This window comes from Mytilus trossulus, chromosome 4 (assembly GCF_036588685.1).
Source record: "Mytilus trossulus isolate FHL-02 chromosome 4, PNRI_Mtr1.1.1.hap1, whole genome shotgun sequence".
Classification (NCBI taxonomy): domain Eukaryota; kingdom Metazoa; phylum Mollusca; class Bivalvia; order Mytilida; family Mytilidae; genus Mytilus; species Mytilus trossulus.
This window is the reverse complement of record NC_086376.1, coordinates 59,901,248-59,924,625: the sequence shown is the minus strand read 5'-3', so window position 1 is coordinate 59,924,625 and position 23,378 is coordinate 59,901,248. Positions and strand designations below refer to the sequence as shown.

The 23,378-nt window shown below is 30.9% G+C and overlaps 2 protein-coding genes across 2 annotated transcripts; one reads left to right on the top strand and one right to left on the bottom strand.

Annotated features, from left to right (window-relative positions):
* Positions 1–1,460: 1,460 nt before the first annotated feature.
* Positions 1,461–12,847, bottom strand: LOC134715653 (m7GpppN-mRNA hydrolase-like). The gene is made up of 9 exons (XM_063577980.1): positions 12,734–12,847; positions 10,016–10,167; positions 8,997–9,124; positions 8,193–8,291; positions 7,516–7,668; positions 5,403–5,512; positions 4,459–4,744; positions 3,370–3,442; positions 1,461–2,094 (listed from the first exon to the last, which is right to left on the bottom strand). The coding sequence occupies exons 1-9, from the start codon at positions 12,832–12,834 to the stop codon at positions 1,682–1,684; spliced, it is 1,515 nt and encodes a 504-aa protein (XP_063434050.1). The 5' UTR covers positions 12,835–12,847; the 3' UTR covers positions 1,461–1,681.
* Positions 12,848–13,048: 201 nt separating this feature from the next.
* LOC134715652 (uncharacterized) lies at positions 13,049–17,145 on the top strand. Its single transcript, XM_063577979.1, has 2 exons — positions 13,049–13,362; positions 15,817–17,145. The coding sequence occupies exons 1-2, from the start codon at positions 13,079–13,081 to the stop codon at positions 17,114–17,116; spliced, it is 1,584 nt and encodes a 527-aa protein (XP_063434049.1). The 5' UTR covers positions 13,049–13,078; the 3' UTR covers positions 17,117–17,145.
* Positions 17,146–23,378: the final 6,233 nt, after the last annotated feature.

Here is a 23,378-nt window from a genome sequence, read left to right as displayed (position 1 = left end):
CTATTAGGGTTCAATTTTCCACTTCCTGTCAAAACTTAGCTGGTCAAGTGCTTAGCAAATTATGTGGATATAAGTCATTTATTGGGATCAAGTTCTAGTTTATAGATATCTTCTGTTGTTTTAGTGTTTCTACTATGACATGTACCAGCATCTACCTTTACACATATTTTTGTTTACATTGATCACAACATTACCTCAGATTCATTAAATTTTCAAACAAGAGTGTACACCATGAAATGTCACATCTGTTTTACTGAACATAGATTGTATGTTGATAGTCCTTAATATAAAGCTTCACTACAAGTATCACATAAACTTAACCCTGATTCAAGACAAGAGTGCACACTCTGAAATGTCTCGCCTTCATTACTTATCATTGATATTATGTTAAGTCCTAAATATAAAGCCTTACTAAAGTATTACATACACTTAACATGATTCCAGAAATGAATGCACACACTGAAATGTCTCACCTTCTTTACTTATCACTTATCATTAAAATATTATTCTAATAATCCTAAATATAAAGCTTTACAAGAAGTATCACATAAACATAATGTGATAAAAGAAAATGAGGTCAAGGTCAAATAAACCTAACAGAAAATACCTGTGCACCTTACAATCATTTAATGCATCAAATATAGTTGAACTTTATATATATATATAGCTTCAAAGAACATAAGACTTAACCAGAAAACTAATCATCGACTAATGAACCATGAAAATGATGTCAAGTTCAGATGAACCATACGAGACAGACATGTACACCGTACTATAAATCTATGTATTAAATATAAATGACAGATTGGTTATATTATACAAGAAACAAATTTAACCATGAAATTTAACATTATGTCATGAAAATGAAGTCAATTTCAGCTGATACCTTTCAGACAAACATAAACACCTTACAACCCTTCCATACAACAAATATAGTTGACCTATTGGTTAAAGTAAGAAAAACAAACCAAAACAAAAACTTAACTTATGAAAATGAGGTCAAGGTCAAGTTAAACCTTTGAGACTAGCATATAAATCATGAAATATTTCCATACACCAAATATAGTTGATCATCTAATGAATACAGTTGTATAAAAAACGACCAAAACAAAAAAACTTAACTTTTACAACAGAACAATTAAAATGAGGTCAAGGTTAGATGACACCTGCCAGTTGGACATGTACACCTTACAATCATTCCATACACCAAATATAGTATATCTATTGCTTATAGCGGTCATTAAACCATGAAAAAATGAGGTCCAAATAAATGGACGTACAATGTAAGGCAACTATATACGAAGTAGCATCAAGATCTTCAACATTCTAAAATATAAAACTTTCAAAAAGCTAGTTAACCCTGCCAACTCCGTGGGATGCCTATTTCTATGTTGAGTTTTCTGCAACAGAAGTCTCAGGCTAAACAAAAACTAAATTATAGCAACATTTGATAAATAATATTAAGGTTTGATAAATAATATTAATATTTGTGTGTATTTCATATATTTACTACAGTAACAATATCTATAACTAGCACTTTACATTCCATCACACTATCAGTTACAAAAACTACAAATACTACTCAGCATGTCAACTCTATCAATATAAATTTTAACACAAGAATTTGTCAACATTCTTGATCATGGCAGATAGCACAAATTAACTAAAGTATTAATTCACTTTAAGCTAAACAAGACATAACGGCATCAATATCAAGTTTAAAGTTCAGCCATGATTCTGAACCAAGCCCATCTGGGTCAGTTATTGGGACAAATTTTTTGTCTTGAACATAAGGCTTTGTAAAAGTTGATCTATTTTTATCTGTATGATGGGGTTTCACCCTGGGACTATTGTGGGCTTGTCTCTGTCTATCCTGTAAGGGATTCCCTGTCTTTTCATACAATTGTTTGTTATATGTTGGTCTATTCTGGTTAGCTCTGTCATAACGTTTTTGATTATCTTTTGTAGGACGGTTTGAGAATTCTGTTCTGTCCTGAGCTTCTAAAGGATTTTCGGGATTTCCTGACATTCTGTTAAAGAAGTCAGATGTTTCTTGTGACTGTCTATAGTCTGGTCTTTCTTTGGAAGTTGTACCTGTAAATATAACTCAAAATTACACTTCATAACAAACCTGGTAAATATTTTGTTATTATTCTTTAATCCAGTAAATTCACCCATTTTCAAGAATATTGTGCTGTCACGTCTTTGTTCATCTTAATTTTGCATGGACCAGAATAACAGATATCTGTTTTAATAGTTGTAACTATATTTTCAAAGCAGGTGTAGAAAATGAAACAACATTTTTAGTTACCTCAATAGTATTTCAAATAGTCTGAGATAATATTTATTTGTTTATAGTCTCCGTTTATATAACACTATGTTTGTCCGATATAAAGTTATTATATTCTATGGCCTTTACAAAGAACAAATATCTAATGTAGATGTGATACTCCCTATAACCTTAAATTCTATAACTATATCCATTCATATTCATATTGGCCCCACATCAAGAATATGACAGACCCAGAAAGAAGTCTGTTTCATGTATATATTTTGAACAATAACTATTAAGCCTTGTTAAGAGGTCATAATTTTTATTGATATAACAAAAACTACCAACCAACACACATCGTTTAAGTTGTATTTCGTCATATTTCATTATAGTATGACACAAAAAATTACATGCATCCTGGACTCACCATTTCTAAAAGTGATGAGTCCCAGGACTCACCATGAAAAATTCCTAGTGAGAACCCTGATCTTTTATACCAAATACAACTATTTTAACAGTAGTTATCATATCTCAAAGTCAAATGTGCATTAAACTATCAGTGAATAAGAGTGTCTCATTGTATACTGTGGATTCATTTATTTTCGTGGGTACCAATTTTCGTGGATAGAGGAAAACTTGCATATTCGTGGGTATTTAAATTCGTGGTTTTGACAAAGTTCACATGCAATTCTTTAGAAAATTTTCATTTCGTGGAACATTTAAATTCGTTGTTTCCCTGTACCCACGAAAACCACGAAAATTGGTATCCAACGAATATTAATGAATCCACAGTATAGCAAGACTGGATGGTCAGAAAGTTGACAGCACAGGATAAAAGTTCAAGCAATTGGTCACATATCATTGGGGGGTTCTGATCCCGGATCCTGCTAACTGTTTTGTCAGATTCCTGTATACCGCTTATACTATGCAATTTTCATTTTTTTTGTAATTTCCGGTGTCATGCTACACACACAGACAACCAAATATTTTTTTTGTAATGTAGTGCCTTGTGTATATATAGCCAGAGTCTCTTTCATACATTCAAAAATCATGCTGTTTATGCACATTTTTTTTCAAGCTTTATAAATAATACCCACCCTGATTATCAAATTGACTTGCTAAACTTCTTCTTGGTGTCCCTCCTCCTCCTGATATTGTACCATCTCGGTTCTGGAAAAAAACAACATTTTATTTTATAAGATATCATAAAGTGGTGATTCAAACAAATGTTTGTGCTGTAACTTTGTTCTTTAAAATCGTCACCCCTACATGTGGATACAATCAACAAAATTGAGTACCTGTAACTTGTGAAACCAGTATTTAAAAAAATCTGCAGTCAAAGGGCTGTTATATTTATTGATGGTTCCACCGATTAGAATTTACACAAGTACAGGGCTTAAATGACACCAAAATATCAATGATGTTCTCTTGAGAATTTCATAGTATAAAATTTCCACTACCACTACTAAATTTAGTCCCCAAAATTAATATTGTTCTGTTTATTGAGGATCCATAGTATGCAATTTACAATACAGAGACAAAAGGGTGTCCTATAAATCAATAATGTTCAATTCATTAGGGATTTCTAAGTATAGAACTACACTAGAAGAATTGTAAGCTACTATTCACTAATAATACCCCTGAATTAGGTATTCAGATCACAGATCACAGGAAGTTGAAGAGCACTATAAAAAAATGCTTCACATATATAATGATAACATAATTCTAGTTTCCGGTATTCATTATCTAGAAAATCACAATGAAAGTCTCATACAAGGCCGTAACAAGGGCATAATGTTTTAGAATAAATAAGTATTTAGTGATAGTGAAGTTTATACAAGATGTAAAAGTATATATATGTTTCACATTGTAAAGCTTGTTTTCAATTTCAGAAAATCTCTGATCTATGGTTCCTGAGAAAAATGTGACATAAATTTTATGGAACAAATGATCAGACAGGTGCAAAACAGTATAACCACATCCTATTGAGCAGGTTGAAATTATGTTATTTACATTAAGGGTTCTATCTTATAGACCTACACAACAGGGATGAAATGTTTCCCATGAACTCCATATTCTTGCTTATAATTCAGTAGTTTTCTGTTGAACAGGTGACATTTTCTGTCTGTCCTGTAACAATCATAAGTAATAATGAGTGTCATATATATGTTACTCTATATACTAACCAATAATTTAGGTGTTTTTTGTTGAACAGGTGACAGTTGTTGCCTAGATTTATAAAATGTATCTTTCCTAGGAGATACTGATCTTGTACTGTTCTGTGGACCCTCTTTCAGGGGATATAACTCTTGGTATTCCTGTTGGCACTGCTGAGCAAAATACTGCTGTAGTTTGAGTTTTTTATTCTCTCTTTCTTTGTTTTTCATCTGTTTTTGTAGATTGATATGGCCTTGTGGATCTGAATCTGTTTCTTGTGGGTACACTTTATTTCTGATCCATTTCCTAATATTTCTGGTAGAGGGAAATATAGAAAATACAAAAGTTATTGAAATAAATAAGGCAAACAATCAGGTCTTAAAGTATCACATCAAAAAATGTTCTTCATAAAACATGTACTGGTAAATAATATATACCAAAGCTATGCTGATTGATAAAATAATACATTGTAATAAATATTATATCTGAGAGAGAAAACAACCTTTGCAGTATGAGAGTAAAAAAAATAATATTATTTTGTATTATTTCTTAGGGTTAATGGTGTTATTTTTTTTACAAAATGCTGTTAATTTTTATTTTAAAATCAGATCTATCTTTACAAAATTAACAAATTTGGTACAATTATATGTCAGATCCTACTTATTAATCACTTTGTAACTAAAATGCAAATACATTGTGTAAAGATTTTACATTTGCCCTTTATTTCATAAACAATTGTAATTCAACCACTTAAAAAAGAATTTGGAAGTAGAAAGATCTTGAAATTAGCCTTGTCACAGCTTTCTTAAATGCATGAAACCAGCTACTTTTTATTTTATTATTTGGTAACTCATTTCCTTTTATCAAGTTCATAAGATATAGTATTCCTGAATTTTTTTTGTCTCTTAAATTGAGATGTATAATGATTTAGAACTACTGCTAACATATATCTTTCATAGCTATAAAAACTTACTTTACAAAAGGAATAACCATAAAGAAATTATTTGGTGTCATGTTTAACATCTTTGGTGTCATATCTCTTTTGTGTGCAGGTAATGCATCCATAGGGAACCACTGTAAACTCTGAAATATAAACATGTTCAATGTAAACAAATTCTTTTGAGAACCACTTAAAGTCTGAAATGTCAACACATTCAATGTTTACAAATTCACTGTAAAAGTCTTAAATACTAATATGTACAATGTTTACATTGTTAACAATGACGTCATATTTGCAGTATTTTTAATATTGTCATATACTGTAATTGTACTTATTTTTGCTGTGTATTTATTTCATGAACTTTGCAGTTGGTTTATTATCATGAAAATAAATACATGCAAATCTAAATCAAACCTTTCAACTGAAAGGCAATTATTATAAAATTGCAAAAATAAATACCCGCGAACGTGTTAGAAATACACAAATGAAATCACGAAAATAGATATCAACTAAAAAAAATACAAGTATTGTAAGTGGGAGATTCTTAAAATGTCCTGTTCCAAGTCAGGAGTATGACAGTTGTTATCAAATAGTTTGTTTTTATGTATGTTGGCATTTGTTTTTGTTGCACTTCAGTGTTTCTGTTGTTCTGTTGTTTTCCTAGTATAGTTGATGTGTTTCTCTAGGTTTGGTTTGTGACCCAGTTTTTTTTCTTCAGTTAAATTAATTTATGACTATTGAACAGGGGCATACTACTGTTGCCTTTGTTTACAATTTCTAAAGAGAACCACTGCAAACTCTACTTAAGGAGGCTCGCGGGTATAAGATTTTCAGAAAAAAATCAAACATTTATTTTTCTTTGCAAATTTTATTAATTACCTTTAGTAGTTGTTACTTTATCTTATGGTACAAGAATTTTTCCAAAAAATCAATACAAGTTGGCCCCAGGTGACTTTTAGAATTAAGATATCATTGAAAAAGCTCCAAATTATCTCCCTTTGATGCAAAAATGCCATTTTTTTGCTCTAAAAATGAAATATCTTTTATAACTCATCGGTGACCTATATTTTTTATTGTTGTTTTCGAATAGGCTGTTCATAAACTGAATAATTGTAAATTTTAACCAATTTCTGTAATTTAGTTCTTTTTTTATTTCGATATTACCAAAATTTCTCCTATTAGTTCAACAGAAAAAAAGGACATTAACAAAAATGTATGCTTTTTTCGAAGGCAGATTGTGAGCGTAAATGCACGGTGACCCCATTTTTTTATTTCATTTTTCCATTAGGTATAAGGTAAAGTTAATTTATAGAAAAATATAGAGAAATCCTATATTAAATATAAAAAAATATTTAGACCTGCGAGCCCCCTTAAACTGTAAAATAGTTTGTTTTTTTTATTTTGAAAATTTTGGAATTCAGAAAAAATGGAGAAAATATCCCCTCTTGCTATTTTTCTTTTAATTAGAAGATTGGAAACAAGGACATGAAAATGGCAAAAAGTAAAATCTTGGGACTAATTGGTGTAAGAAAATTGTGAAAGGAGTAGGTTCAGTAAGACCCCTTTTTGGCCCCAAATTATAGCAGTTTTACAAATTTGTTATAATGTAAAACTGTTAGTTATTATTGGAAAGTAGAATGCTTCTGCTACATACATATAGCTGTTTTTGACAATACAATGCACATACACCCTGTACTAGCATCATAAGCTCATGCTAAATTACTGAAATCTTCACAATTTTTGCATTTTAGTAAAATTTTTGAATAACATTTTGTTTCAAATGGAAGTGGCATTTGTGTCATTCTTAATATTAAGATGTAAGTTGTATTTGATAATAATACATAACATAAAGAAAGGTTGAGAATGAACACGGATGTGGTCACTTTCATATATGACAAAAAACACATCTGAAAAGTGACATTTTTTTTAAATATTTGGTAGACTTTCATATTTAAGCTTGAATAGGAGCGTGATTAATGACTAACTCAGTAAAAATATTTCACATAAACTAAATGAATCAACTGAAATAGACACTAAAGTGTTTAAAAAGTGTTCAAAATTTTTCGTCAGATGAACTTGAAATTTGAGGCCCTACTCCTTTAATCATAAAAAATAACTAACAGCTTATAAAGGAAACCACACTCACCTTTATTTCCTTCCTGGTCTTTGGTTTAAATTTGGTATCAAGGGGAACTCCAGGTACTATATATAATCTGGTCAGCTGATCGTTGAAATGATTTTCTAAATATTCATTTCTGTCTATCAATTTGGTGATGTCAAACCCTGTTTCCTCTAACACCTAAAAATAAAAAATAAAATAATTGTAAATCGCTGTTTAAAACTATATAAATAGATTTCTATAGATAATACATGTACTTTAAATATGACAGGACCAAGGTTGGTTTTATTTATGTAGAAAGTATTTCACAGATGCATGTTACATGTGTACCAGAATTGATAATACATATCCCAAAGTGTATAAAATTTAGCAAAGTCCCACTTCTATCTTCCAAATTTATTAGATATATTTTTAAGTTTTGTTTTATTTTAAGTTTTTGTTCTTAATCTCAATCATTGTTGGTTCTGATACATAAATTTGTTGTAGACTGTCACATACCAGAAAGATAAATATCTTGCTTATCCTGCTCTAAATCATCAGCTCTTCCATTTGCTTACTACATATATGCATTTCCTGGCAGATGTATGAGAAAATGTCGCCTGGAACAACTTTTTTAATCTCCCTATTGAAACAAAACTATTTCAAAATTCTATCATATGATGGTACATTCTTGTTTATCTCCTCTTTATGGGATTTATACATACCTCTCTACAAGCACAATCATATGGTGGTTCATTCTCATTCACTTTGCCTTTTGGAAATCCCCAACTTGATTTGGTCCAAAATCCTTGTACTAATAAAACCTAGAAAGTAAAATTGTTTCTGATAGATAATACACATATTAAATACTAGTTCTAAATACTCATTAGGTGTCAACTTTGATGTAGTGTAATAGATGTATACAGATTTAAATTAACAAAAAAATGAAGTTGAAGAAGTATTTGCCTGTAGACTGTATATTTCTTATGCAAGCAATATGTTAATTATTATCATGCAATCATTTTTGTGCATAACTGACCATTTCTATTACTGAACAAGTTTTAATGAATGAATGACACCTTTGTCATTGAGTAGTTTTCTGAAAAGCTCTTAAAATCTATTACTGAGGAATTTTCTTTATGAGCAAGATGAGTGGTTGACAACTTCATCTTTGAGTAACTTTTTGAAAAGATCTGGACAAACTCTAATATATGTACTGAGTGAGTTCTATGAATGACTGACAAGTAACTTTCTGCAAAGTTTTGACAAATTCTATTATCAAATAAGTTCTACAATAGACCAACAACTCTATCTCTGAGTAACTGTCTGAAAAGTTCTGACAAATATTACCAAGCACATTATATGTGCAACTGACACCTCAACCCCTAAGTAACTTTCTTCAAAGTACTTGAAAGCTCTAAACTCAGTAACTATTGCAAAAATAATGGCTCCATAGGTTGGCACACTCACCTTGTAGTATTATTATCATTCATAGTTATTTTTATACAATGTCATTATGTGATACTTACATGCTTTATTTCTGGGTCTAAGATAATGGCTCCATAAGTGGGCACACTCATCTTGTAGGATTTCCAGTTCTCCAAAATCTTATCCACTTCTCCAGCATGTCCACTCAGAAAAGGACAATGATTAAATAGTACAGGTAGTTAAAGAAGATATAAAGCATCACAATTTACACTTTAACATTTGACTATATAAGTCTATATATATAACTCGTCTAAACATCAACCCAACAATGTTAGATCTGTAAATTTGCTTTCGCAAATTTTTTGTTCGTCCCTCGCCGGGATTGGAACCCATGCTACTGTGATATCGTGACACCAAATCGCCTGCACTGCAGCCGTCCCGCTAGACCACACGACCACCTGGGCTCTATATGTTATCTTATCCAAAATTTTGAATTTTATGCATTTTAAGGCATATTTTGTTTTTTATGTATGTTATTTTTTTAACTTCTCTGTAACCTTTGTCTTTAATATAAATGTTTATGGAAAGTTAAAAAAGAATATTATATCTAAATTGTCTAACTGAGTTGTTCTGTATTAAATAAGTGTGTTTGAATGTTTAAAATTATCAAGTATAAAATTTATGTAAGATCCACTTTTTTTTCTTTCTAAAGATACCATTCATTGATGAACAAATATGTACGTGTTGTATAACATGCAAGCCTTATTATCTTATATTTTCACACCAGACTTTTTGACAGAACTCAGTGTCATATTTGTAACAGTTGTATCTGTGCTCTTGCCAATTCACTGAATGAACAATTGATTCTTTTATTTGCAACACACCAATTTTTAATTCAGGAAAATTGTACATGTATTGTTGTGTTTATAAGATTTTGTGGTTTCCAAAAATTCTCATAACAAACCTTCAAGGTATTTGTTTTTCATTGTTCTTTTTTTAAATAGGTAAATATTTCATATACTATTACATATACATGTACAATGTAAACTACATGTATTATCAGATGTGTATATAATTTAAGATGTTATTTTCTGAAACTTAGTACGTTGTATAAGGATATCTTGAGATGAGAAATCTTTGATTCCACAAGTTTTAAGTTCAGAATTTTCAGCACAGTAGAAGTCCAAGTAAAACCAATGAGCTAACTCTATCTGGAAGAAAATACGAATTAAATCCTGTCTTTCTTCTTCTGGTATGTTGATGATAAAACGACTGAAAAATAAGAAAAATTATTATTATTTTATGACAAGAAATACATATAATGATTATTTTTGTATACATCTTTATCATGTTTGTCAAATTCATCAGATATTGATAGACTGTATGCAATCTCTATACTTACATAAGGTGTACATATATAAATCTATGTATGAAGATACTACATCAGTATTTATTCTATAATTCTAGTGATTCTGACCAGTATGCATGATCAGCTGTGCATGATTGACAAGAAAAAATGTGTAAGGATTCCATGGACCCCAGTGTCTCACTACTTTTGCTGTTTTCTATATGTTCAGTGTGATAGGGAAATGTGCATAAAAGATTTTCAATTGATGAAATAAAATGTTTGAAATGTATGAAAAAAGTTGTGCTTGAAAAAAAAGAATACAGTATGCAAACAAATCTATAGATTATCAATTATAATTAATGAGTTTAATAAATGTTTTAAAAACTTTAACTGGAGACAGTACATGTATGTAATGTCTAACTCGAAGAAAACTAAGTCCATTTATAAGTAATAGATACAAAAAACAGGAAATACATTTTTACAAAATCTTCTATTAGATACATGTACTAGCTTTTGATCGCAAACAAACGTCTGTCCATGGTACAAATCTACAAAGTTTTAAGAAAGTCACTATAGTTTTTGATACTTTGACCACAGAGCGGCATGTTTGAAGTACAGATTTTAATATTGCTATCTACTTTTCTTCTACCAATAATGTTATATCAGATTTTATCTAAGTCTCATTAGTCACTATTTGGAGACATAAACATTTAAATAAACCCATACAATATGCTGTTTTGTGGAAATACATGTACAGCTGCTTTGTTTTAATCTGTACAACATGTACAATGAAATACTGACAAAGAAAAATAAATTAAAGTATAAATGTTTTGTCCATGTAAATTTGTATATATATGCATATAAACCCTATGCAACATGCACATAACTACCTTAGTGTATCATGTTAAAAATGAATAAGAAATTTAAATTGAACATGGTTTCAATTTTGACAGAGAATCAAGACTCTAGTTGGCTCTAAAGTTGGCTCCAAATTTCAAAACTAGCCACAAAATAAAACAGCATGCATTTCTTGTGAACCATTGACAAAATGTAATAGTCCTTGAATATTTTTTTCTTATTATTTTTTTCACATTAAATACATTGTAGACTTTGCCACTACATGTATTTAGAGCTTTGATACACTGGACCCATGAATTAGCAACCTGAACGATTTATGTCGGACAAAAACCACTTTTCCTTTTGTAACGTTAGACATGATAGAAATTTTCTCTTAATTTGACAGCTTGCTAGATATCTTTAGGAACTTACTTGATGTCAAGTAAATATTATATTTATGCCAAACAAATATAGAGATCCAAAACTAGGACATAATCAGACTTGGTCCTACAATTTTTGTCCTGATGCCAAAATCGTGTCGCTTTGTCTTATAATTAAAACTCTTTACCTTAAGGTTCCCTATACTTTAGATTTAAGGTTCATTGATGGTAATGATTAGGTTAGGGTCAGGTTTTAGGGTTAGAGCTAGGGTTAGTTTTAGGTATGGGTTAGGGTAAGGTTTGGGGTTAAGAATAGTTTAGTATAGCTCTTTATGGGCTGGGATCTGTCAAGTAAAAGAAGGCCTTAAATATAGGCCAGTTCCGGGATACAGTTTTCAGAGGAATCTGTCATGTGACTTCCATCACCATGTGACCAAAATTTTCAACACATGTTGAGCAAACTGACCCAGTGCAAAAGTTTAATTTTATATTGCACAAAATATTAGGTATTTTCAAATCTAATAGATGATCATCCTCCCTCAGTCATACGGCAAAATAATTATGATTTATGTACTTACGGAACATTAATTATTACTCTACTACCCTTCATAATGACGATTATGAAAGTGCTGGAAACTTTTAATAGAGCAGGGATACAGGCATGCCATCTATCTGGTAAATGATGTCATAAAGACGTACGAAATTGACAATCTTTTCCGGTGAAAGACATGATTCCAGAAATAACTGTTACCCATGACCATGAAATAAAACAGACAGGAAAGAGTCAAATTCAACCTTTCATACAATGTATTTCGTACTCTGTTTTGGTTTATATGCTTAGTTCAGTACTGTACATGTCACATGAATATTTTCTCAGAATTATTGCTTAATCCCCCTAAATCTACATAAGTATCAACAATGATCTGCCAATTTAAGTATATATAACACAGCCACTTTTTACTATCCATGGGCAGGTCGAATTTCCATATATACTTCTAATAAATGGATAGTCGATCTTCCCATGGATAGAAACAAGGGCTTGTGGATATAATTTTTTGACATAAGCTTTTCACCGAAAGTACATCTACATCTACATAATACTTCTTAACTTCAATATGTTGAAGATTACAAGAAGGCACATGCTAGGGAAACAAATTAAAACTAAACATATTTACAATAATTTCAAGAAAAAACATTTTTTTTTTTTTTTTAGTATGAATGTAGGAATGTAATTTCTATTTTACTCTTGGAAAACTCTTGCTTATTGACTTACCTACACAGGTCGTCAAGAACATATTCTGGAATCGGACAAGAACTAATTATTGGAGTGTTACTAAGAGCTGTTTGATTTTCCATCTCAACCTCTCTCAACATCAAATTCCGGAAGTGAAAAATTGATGTATAGTAAAGTGCTGATTTCATATTATCATCTCCATATTTAATCAGTTCATTGTGATATGTATTTCTTTTAAATGATTATGAATATCTTTGATTATTTAAATGTGTCCTTTTTATATTTTTCTGTTCATAACTCTCAATAAATAAACACAAAAAAATCATTTACATTAAATTATCACTTTATTGTAAAACATAAACATTGACATGCTGTCATTTCAGAATGGCTTTACAAACACTCTGCAAAGCAACAAAGTTTGTAGTGACAGTTATTTATAGACCATCCTTTTTGTCATTTAGTGTGAGACATCTTAGAAACAGAGGACACCCAAAAAGACCAAGTCTTTCAGCCACAGAGTTCAAAGAATTTTTGGATGTTGATGATGAAGACCCTTCAGATGATGTCTCACTTGATGATCTTGTTGGAGGATCAGACAGAAGACATTTTGAAGAATTTATCACCAATGTAGATTTTAGGGATCCAGATATAAGGAGAGATTTGGAAAGGTATAGTTTGGGTGCCACATTTACCAGGTTGGGAACAAACCCTCTACAATGTATGTGGTATTCAGGCCTGTAGCCAGGAATTTCCAAAGGGGGGTTCGTTGGACTCACAAACTCGACTTTAACAGTCACAATTCGAACAGAACATTGACTTTAACAGTGCTTATTTGTTTTCAAAAGGGGGGGGGGGGGGGGGGGGGGGGTTCGGACGTCCGAACCCCCCTGGCTATGGGTATGGTATTAAATTTCTATTGTTATATATTTAACTTGAAATTTAAAAGGTCAATTGCAACTTTTCCTTTTGTTGTTGATCAGGTGTTCAGATAGGTATACAATAGATTGCAAGTGTTGTCACTTTAGCAGAAAACTGGTTACCAAATTTATAGTAAAGTGCATATGTGTTGATGCACACAATGCTAGAGATTATATAGCCAATATAACTAGAAAATGCCATTCTGTCCTAATTTTCTTTAAATCTAGTGCAAACAAAAATACTTCTCTACAGAGGGATGATTTTATGATTTTATCCCTCTAAAGAAGGATTATCCCTCTATACAGGTATATAATCAACATACCGGGTTTTTTTTTCCCAACCGAAAAGTCTCATACATATGTATGTTACATGTACAATGTATATACATTTGTAATAGGTCAGTTCTGTGATTTACAGTGATACGGTTCTGATAGACCAATCTGTCATGTGACTTTCATCTGACACTGTGTGACAAAAATGTACATGTATGCATCATTGTGCATCATCATGTCCAACACATAATCATACATGTGATGGACTGTGAAACTCAGATCAGGAGATTTGATAATCAGCCAATGTATGAAAAAGTTTTATTTACTGCACAAAATATTTGGGAAATTTATAAACTCTAAATGGCATACGATACATTTACAGGGGAGGTAATGACGTTGCTAACGTAAAATGTTATTTTCGCGACGTCAAACTGTGACATAGTAGGAAAAGATGCATTTTTCAACTGATTTTTATCATTCCAACTAATTTAATTTGAAAACGAGTTCATGGACCCCTATTTTTCAAAACAGCAATTTGCTCCATTTTGCAGGAAGATTGTGTGACCCAAATTGTATAAAACTGTAAATAGAGGATTTTTTTTTAATTTTGATAAACATGCAGCAAAAAATGACGTATTTTCCTCAATTCATGAACATTTGATATATATATAATGCATAATTTTTTAGGATACTTATATAATACAGAAATTACTGATTATTTAACAAAAAACAATTTGTATTTATCTTTTATAACAAAAAAGTTATGTCGTTCTTTCGAAAAAAACGGCCACAAATCTGAATTTTGAGCAAATATATAAAATTTCTACCTCATTTAACTCAGAAAGTAGCACATGAAGGTATATTTTTTATTACATATTTGATTTAATCAGGTAAAAAATAGCCTATGCAAGTTTTAACAAACTTGTAAATACAGAATCAAAACTGTATTGTATGCCCTGAATAAGATGGCCACCCTCCCACACCACCAGTCGTATGGGAATCAAGATATTAAGGTACTTACTGAACTATTATTTTTTCTATGTAACCCTACGGAATGATGATTATGAATGTGCTGTAAACTTTTAATAGAGCAGGGCTACAGGTGCGCCTTCTCTCTGGTAGATGATATCATAAGGTAAAGACGTGCGAAATTGACGATCTTTTCCAGTGAAACACATGATTGTTTTTATGATGTATGAAAACAATACAACTGGCCCCACTGGTAAAACACCCCACACGCAATCGCTTACTATTTATATGACCCCAAAAATATTATGGGATTCTTAAAATGATGTGATGTAGTCGTTGGCTGTATATTGGTCATTGTTGTCTAAAGACACAATTGGTTTCTAGGCAACAACTTTAGTTTAAGTTAATGCATCTCTATGAAAATTTACAAGAAGGTTCAATACCACAAAAGGAAGGTTTGGATTGATTTTGTTGGTTATGGTACCAACAGTTTCATAAATACGAACCAAAACAAGCATTTTGTAGCTTCTGGGCAACAAATAGTGTGAATTGTACTACAAAGTCAAAGGTACAAATATGAAAAACATTTTGTACATCATGCCCATCACAGTACGCTCTTACAATTGTAAAATGAAGTGCTTGTGTGCAAGTGTATATATGCATGTATATCACAAAAATGGTTTATAAATATGATAAGAATCCTTTTTGACAGTGGCATATGACAAGAAACAATAACAACATGAATAAACAATAATCATAACAATATAAACATACATTTGAGTTTAATTTCCATTTGCAGTTAATGTATTGGGGTGCAATAGAAATAGAAAAACAGTTTCATTGACATATTTAAGAATTCTCTTGATATTATTAAAATTTAACATCCATTATATTACACAAGGCTTAAGCTTATGATCTTTTGTTAGAGAAATGATATAATTGTAGTATTTTTATATTCCACAGATTAGAAAAATTGGAGAGGAATAAACTGAAGAAAAAAATAATAGAAAGGAAATATTTTAAAAAGACTCCAGAGAAAAATGTATTAACATGGCAAGCTAAAGAACAAATGAGATACCTAAACCAGGAGTACCCAGAGGAGTGGACAGTTGAAAAACTCATTGAGAGTTTCCCTGTGAGTAGAGAAGGAGTCATTGGCATCTTAAAATCAACATATCTTCCTTCAGATGAAAAGGAGATAAGGAAGCATGATGATAAAGCAATTTTGAATATTAATAATATAAAGAAAATGTTAGCAGACAACACTGAAACAATAGATAGTGAAGAAAGGGAGGAATTGGAAGACAAAATCTTAAAAATTGGAAGTGCTGCTGGGATTAAAGATCTGCCACTGACAAAAGTAGTGACCAGAAGAACAATAGCTGCACAAAGTAATTTATTGAAACCGCCTAAAAAAATAGGACCATTCACATCCATGTTAATGTATTATGATAGAGTGGTGGAGGGTGATACCAAAATTCAAGATCACAAATATGTGTTATTGCCTGAACCAGTCAATGCTGAAAACAGACAAAGTATGGAAGTAAAGGGTCAAGAAAATGAACCAGTTGAGAAAGTTGTCAATCAAAGTGGCAATACTGAATCAAATTTGTCAGATCAAAAAAAGTCCTATAAGAAAGAACAGAAGCCTAGGTTGATATCCAATTCTAAAGATAATTCATTTGTCAATAAAAATAATAAAATAAGTCAAGCAAGACAGAATAGGGCTGCAGATATGTTTGAGGAATTTCAAGAAAAAAATAACGTAAAAACTAACACAATGAACAAGTATAGAAAACAAAAAACTGATGATAGTTTTTCAAATTTTAATTTTGATACACAACCAGAATACAAAGAGAGTCAGTACAAATTTAATAAACAATCAAAGGATGACTCTTCGTTCAATTTAAACTTTGATATAAAGCCAAAAAATAAATTTGCAGGTGAAGGTTTACAACAGAGCAATAAATCTGACCCTGTTAATTCAGAGTTAAAAAATTTGCAAAAAGAAAATATTAAATTTGCTGACAATTACCATGCTAAAAAAAGTTTTCAAAAATGGAATCCAAAGTCAGAACAATACAGTCAAGATTCGTTTGGGAAAGTTGTGACTGAAAAAGTTCCTTATACTAACAGAACTTATAACAAGTCAAATGAGGAAATGTTGCCAGGCAGAATATCAAGGAGACGTCAAACATCGTTTTATCAGAAAGGAAAAACTATTTATGATGAACAAGGAGACTTTTTGTACAAAATCCCATAAAATACAATCTGGATGAATACTTTAAAGAATCATACAAGTTTTATTTCTTATTTTGTTTATTTCACAGTTCTCCATGGCACAAAGAAGCATGATGAACACATGTACATGTACTGTGGATTCATTACTGTGGATTCATTTATTTTTCGTGGGTACCAATTTTCGTGGATTGAGGAAAACTTGCATGTTCGTGGATATTTGATTTCGTAGTTTTGCCGAAGTCTGCATACAAGCCATAAGAAAATTAATTTTGTCATTTGAACATTTAATTTCGTGGTTCAACTGTTCCCACGAAATCCACGAAAATTGGTATCCAACGAATGATAATGAATCCACAGTATTATTCGTTGGATACCAATTTTCATGGGTAGAGGTTAACCACGAATTCTAATGTTCAACTAATAACATATTTTCAATAGGCTTTGTATACAGAGATAAGCAAAACCATGAAATCAAATATCAATGAAAATGCAACGTTTTCAGCAATCAACGAAAAATTGATGCCCACGAAAATATATGAATCCACAGTACTTGTTTCTACTGTTTCCCATGACTTTGTAGACTGCCATCTATTAACAAGATAAATATATAATATTATATTTATACTTGTTCCATTCATTTGAGTGGTGGCTCACTGTCCCATCTTAGCTTCTTTTAAGTGGTACATATTGTACTGCTGTAAAGCATGATTTATATAAAATTATGAAAGTATATAAGAGATGTGGTAGGATTTCCAATGAGACAACTACACACCAAAAGTCAAATAATAAAGATTAATAAGTTTATAGGTCACCTTTATGGCCTTCAACAATGAAAAAACATACCATACAGTCCAGTATAAAAGGCCCAACTTGATAAATGTGAAATAATTTGAACAAGAACCCTTATGAAAAAAAAACATGACAAAAATGACCCAATGACAATCACTGAATACTAGCTCCAGACTTGGTTCAGGCACATAAAGAATGTCAAGGGGTGATGCTCATCATCTTTGCTAGTACTCCACCCTCCTTTAATATTGGACAGTGGTGTTACAACACAACATGGGAAAAAACTTTAAATTTAGTTAGTTTTGCTGTATGCGATTTACCTCCTCTAAATTTGGGTTGCTCTCTTCTTGTATGAGTGCATATGAGCATATAGTCACGGAGGACTTTTGTCACTGTGTTGCAACTGTCTCTTTATTTTCACAAGAATTAAATAAGGGTTATATTGGTTTTCTACATTCTGACAAACTATCCGTTCTACATTCTGACAAACTATCCGTTCTACATTCTGACAAACTATCCGTTCTACATTCTGACAAACTATCCGTTCTACATTCTGACAAACTATCCTTAAAAGTATGAAAGCTTTCTTGTAAATGGTTTCAGAGGACCTGCTTTCACATGGTGTCAGTGTAAAACAATATTTACAGAAGTTATGGTTAACACCCCAGCGCATAGGATGATATTGTTAAGATTATGGTGTAAAGATTGTTTACACCTCAGAGCATACATAAATGTTGTTAAGATTATGATGAAGGGATGGTTAACACCTCAGAGCAGACATAAATGCTGTTACGCTTATTGTGTAGGGATGGTTAACACCTCAGAGCATACATTAATGGTGTTATGATTATGATGAAGTTATGGTTAACAGTTAACACACCAGAGCATAGGTTGATATTGTTAAGATTATATGGTGTAGAGGTTGTTTACACTTCAGAGCATAATATATTTAGTGTTAAGATTTTGGTGTAGATTTGGTTAACACCTTAAAATAAAGATTGAAATTGTTGGGATCATGGTGTAGAGATGGTTGACACCTCAGATTATGTTATAATATTGGTAAGATTATGGTGTAGACATGCTTAACACCTCAGAGCAAAGACTATTGTTGGTAAGATTGTAGTGTTTTTTTTTATATAGATTAGACCGTTGGTTTTCCCATTCAATGGTTTAACACTAGAAATTTGGGGCCCATTTATAGTTTGTTGTCGGGTGTGAGCCAAGACTCTGTGTTGAAGGCTGTACCTTGACCTATTATGGTTTACTTTTATAAATTGTTATTTTAGGTGGAGAGTTGTCTCATTGGCACTCATACCACATTTTCCTGTAGCTATGGAGTACACCTCAGAGCATAGATTAATAGTGTTATCAATATGGTATAGAAATTGTTAAAACTGCAGAGCATAGATAAATATTGTTATAATAATAATGATGTAAGAGGTTAACACCTCAGGGCATAGACTAATTATAAGATTATGGTGAAAAGATTGTTCTAAGTAGAGCATAGATTAATATTGTTAGGATTATGGTGTAAACATTGTTAACACCTCAGAGCATAGATTGTTATTGTTAAGATTATGATGAAAAGGTGGTTAACTCCTCAGAGCATAGATTAATAGTGTTAAGATTCTGGTATAGAGATGGTTAACTCCTAGAGCAAAGATTTATATTATTAGGGCCCCGCCTTAGGCGGGTCGCCCTATAGTGATCAGTCTGTCCGTCCATTCGTCCCACTTCAGGTTTAAGTTTTTGGTCAAGGTAGTTGTTGATGAAGCTGAATTCCACTCAACTTGAAACTTAATACACTTGTTGCTTATGATATGATCTTTCTAACTTTAAAGCCAAATTAGACTTTTTGACCCCAATTTCACGGTCCATTGAACATAGAAAATGAAAATGGGAGTTTCAGGTTAAAGTTTTTGGTCAAGGTAGTTTTTGATGAAGTTGAAGATCAAACAACTTGAAACTTAGTACTTGTTTGGCTTTATAAATATTTTGATATGACTGAGCGTCACTGATGAGTCTTATGAAGACGAAACACGCGTCTGGCGTACTAAATTATAATCCTGGTACCTTTGATAATTATTAGTACACATGTTCCCTATATGGTATGATCGTGCATACCAATATATTTTACTTACTTATGTTTAGTTGCATTACGACGTTTATCTCTGATTAATATACTTGTTATCAATGTAGATGATAAATTGGCGTTAGTGTAACAATTATACAAAATCCACATTTTATATGCAACCATTCTTGGATGAAATAAATATTACTTTAATATTACACTTTTAGAAACCATTTTTTTTTTTTATTAATTTCCATTGTTTAAATTGCTCATTGTTCATGTGTTGTTTCCGTATATTTTATGTTTCATTGTTCCTGTGTTGTGTCCGTATATTTTATGTTTCATTGTTCATGTGTTGTTTTCGTATATTTTATGTTTCATTGTTCATGTGTTGTTTCCGTATATTTTTATGTTTCATTGTTCATGTGTTGTGTCCGTATATTTTATGTTTCATTGTTCATGTGTTGTGTCCGTATATTTTTATGTTTCATTGTTCATGTGTTGTTTTCGTAAATTTTATGTTTCATTGTTCATGTGTTGTTTCCGTATATTTTATGTTTCATTGTTCATGTGTTGTTTCCGTATATTTTATGTTTCATTGTTCATGTGTTGTTTCCGTATATTTTGCCGCTCGTCTTGGGCCTAACCATTTGATCCGATAATACCCTATATAACAATACAATTATATTTTTATTGCCATTCATAACTCTTAACAGACAATTAACAGACCGTGTTTTATACATCCGACTCAGTAACAGACCAGGTTTTAAATAAAAATTGATTAATGTCACCAAAATACAGATTTTCGTGTAGATTTTTCGCACAATATGATATTAATATGGATAACAAATGATTTTTGCTTTTGTTAATAGTTTTGAGCATGAATCAAGCTTTTACGTATCTAATTAAAATCGTTTTAGAACCTTTATAGCCTGTTATACAGTGTTGGCTATTGCTTCTTGTTTTAGGCCATACGATAAGCTATAGTTGTTTACCTCAAAGCATTTAGTCTCTGGTATACAGATATCATAGTGTCCTTTTAATCCGGTACCAGGCTTATAATATGATATCATCCGGCTTCTTAGTCTAAATACGGGGAGTAATGTCAGAGGGTCAACGATGACCTGACACTTCGTTGTATTCTAGACATGGAACAACTGTATGCTGTTTTCAAGTTCCATAACCAGTGGGAATTATGGTTGGTGATGTTTATTGTGTCTGTATAGTTTCTTTTTGATAAATATATATGTACTTTTACCAGCAGTTCATGCTCTTACAGGTTCCAACAATTCTCATCATCTATCTTTGTTCATAAAAAAACTATCTTTTAACACTTACGAAATCATCAATAGATGGCGGGTCTATCACAAATTAAACAAAATTCATATTGACACGTAGATCGTTGCTGCAAAAAAACTCTAAAGTGTCCGAAACCAAAAATTAGTATGTATTATAAGTCTTATAAGACGATTTGAGCAAGCTTCATAATATCAGACTTCCAACCACGCCTACCTCCAAGTGCAGCATCATTCAAGCTGGCGTCATATTAAACAAACAAATACGGCAGTAGGCCAGTTTACCCAAGAACGAGTACGGATGACAAAAGTGATCTTAATACGTCATATACTTTCATCAGGATTTGATAAAATAATTGTGCATTTAGATTTTGAAGAATAGTATCAAATTAATAGGTATAACATGTACACTAGTTAAAAATAAAATTTTTTAGTGTACCAGCGCAATCGCAAATTTGAAATGCGCTAAAAATCCGAAGTCATTTCTTAAAGATGTAGTATGGTAAAAGAGACAAAAAGTCACTAAAATATCCTGAATATTTGTTTGGCAAAGTTGAAATAGATGTAACAAAACATGATTTCGTCAGTGTTGGGGTATAAATAATACAGTTGAAAACAATTTGTTTGTTCAGATAAAGGAACATGTATGCCGAGCATGTATGACCATGTATATTTCACTGAATTGGAAAATGACAGAGTAAGTTGATTCTTCCTATATTTGCGTAAAAATCATGCATTTAGCAACAAAAATATATCATCTGAACACATAGTTTCTTAAAAAAATCAAACGGGGATGGGATCTTCTTAATTATTTTTTTTTTCGATTTTGAGTTGTAGATTTTCACTCTAATTTCTGACAAGTGCAATTAGAGGCCAAAATAAGACCAGAACGTAATAAATTTATTCTATAACCCATGCATTTGAGAAAAAATCATGAAAAACAAAGACAATTATGTTTTATTAGTATTTATTTGATACATTTCAAAATAAATTTATACTGAATTCTACACTTTACTGTCCATTTTCATTCAACTCTCCGTAAATGATGCAACTTAGAATAAATTTATTCTAAATGCATGGTGCTTTCTGTATATAATCATTTATAAAATAAATTTATTATAAAGAGCATTGATATCTATTATCAGTTCGAGAAAATCATAGAATAAATTTATTCTACATTTAATGAAATTTATGATTATAACAATATTTAAAATAAATTTATTTTGAAAGTCCAGTAATCTGTATGCTGAGGCTGTGATACAGAATAAATTTATTCTATATTTAATGTCATTTATGATTATAATAATATATAAAATAAATTTATTTTGAAAGTAAAGTAATCTGTATGGTGAGGTTGAGACACAGAATAAATTTATTCTATGTTCAATGTGATTTTTGTCTTGTATAATAATATATAAAATAAATTTATTCTGAAAGTACAGTTATCATATTAAGGAGGCGACACAGAATAAATTTATTCTACATTCAATGTGGATTAAAAGTATTATGATATATAAAATAAATCTATTTTGATACAAAATGTAGTACAGTAGTTGTGTTAACTTAAAAGGTTGAGACACAGAATAAATTTATTCTGGTTATAAAAATATGTAAAATTTGTTTAGGAAAAAATACACTGATCTGTATGAATACATTAGGCTACATAGAATAATTTTATTTTAAACCAGCAGTATTTTTTATAATATTTGATATGTTCACATAATAAATTTACCTTGACAATACATTTAGGTCATAAAAAATGTGTTCCTATATAATTTTCCATCTTTCATGTCTATTTAATGACATATAACATTCATAAAAATGTATTTTATTTGAAGTTGCGATCTGACTATTTTTGTTATATGGGACTGAATAGAAAAACTGTGCAGCAATTTAAAAAAAAAATATCAACATATAAATGTAAAATAAACAGATAAGAAATAGTAAAAGTTCAACAGGTTTTTCTAAAATTGAAAATAAATCTGTTTTTTTAAACATGTCTTTCTCTGTAGATGAACGTGCTATGAATTGTTCTTTTTCTTGCTTCTGGATAGGCCTGATCTGAAAGAAGTAACGACAAATTCAAAACAATTTCAAACATTTTTAGTTATCATACCAAAATTTATTAT

What these genes read in the sequence shown, in the direction of transcription:
- LOC134715653 (XM_063577980.1), bottom strand. Translation starts at nt 12,834, where the DNA reads ATGTTGAGAGAGGTTGAGATGGAAAATCAAACAGCTCTTAGTAACACT. An exon ending in ATGATTGTGCTTGTAGAGAG is followed by an intron (nt 7,669 to 8,192) that starts GTATGTATAAAT and finishes TTTTATTTTTAG; the next exon opens with GTGTTAGAGGAAACAGGGTT. An exon ending in AGACCAGGAAGGAAATAAAG is followed by an intron (nt 5,513 to 7,515) that starts GTGAGTGTGGTT and finishes TTTATATTTCAG; the next exon opens with AGTTTACAGTGGTTCCCTAT.
- LOC134715652 (XM_063577979.1), top strand. Translation starts at nt 13,079, where the DNA reads ATGGCTTTACAAACACTCTGCAAAGCAACAAAGTTTGTAGTGACAGTT. An exon ending in ATAAGGAGAGATTTGGAAAG is followed by an intron (nt 13,363 to 15,816) that starts GTATAGTTTGGG and finishes TATATTCCACAG; the next exon opens with ATTAGAAAAATTGGAGAGGA.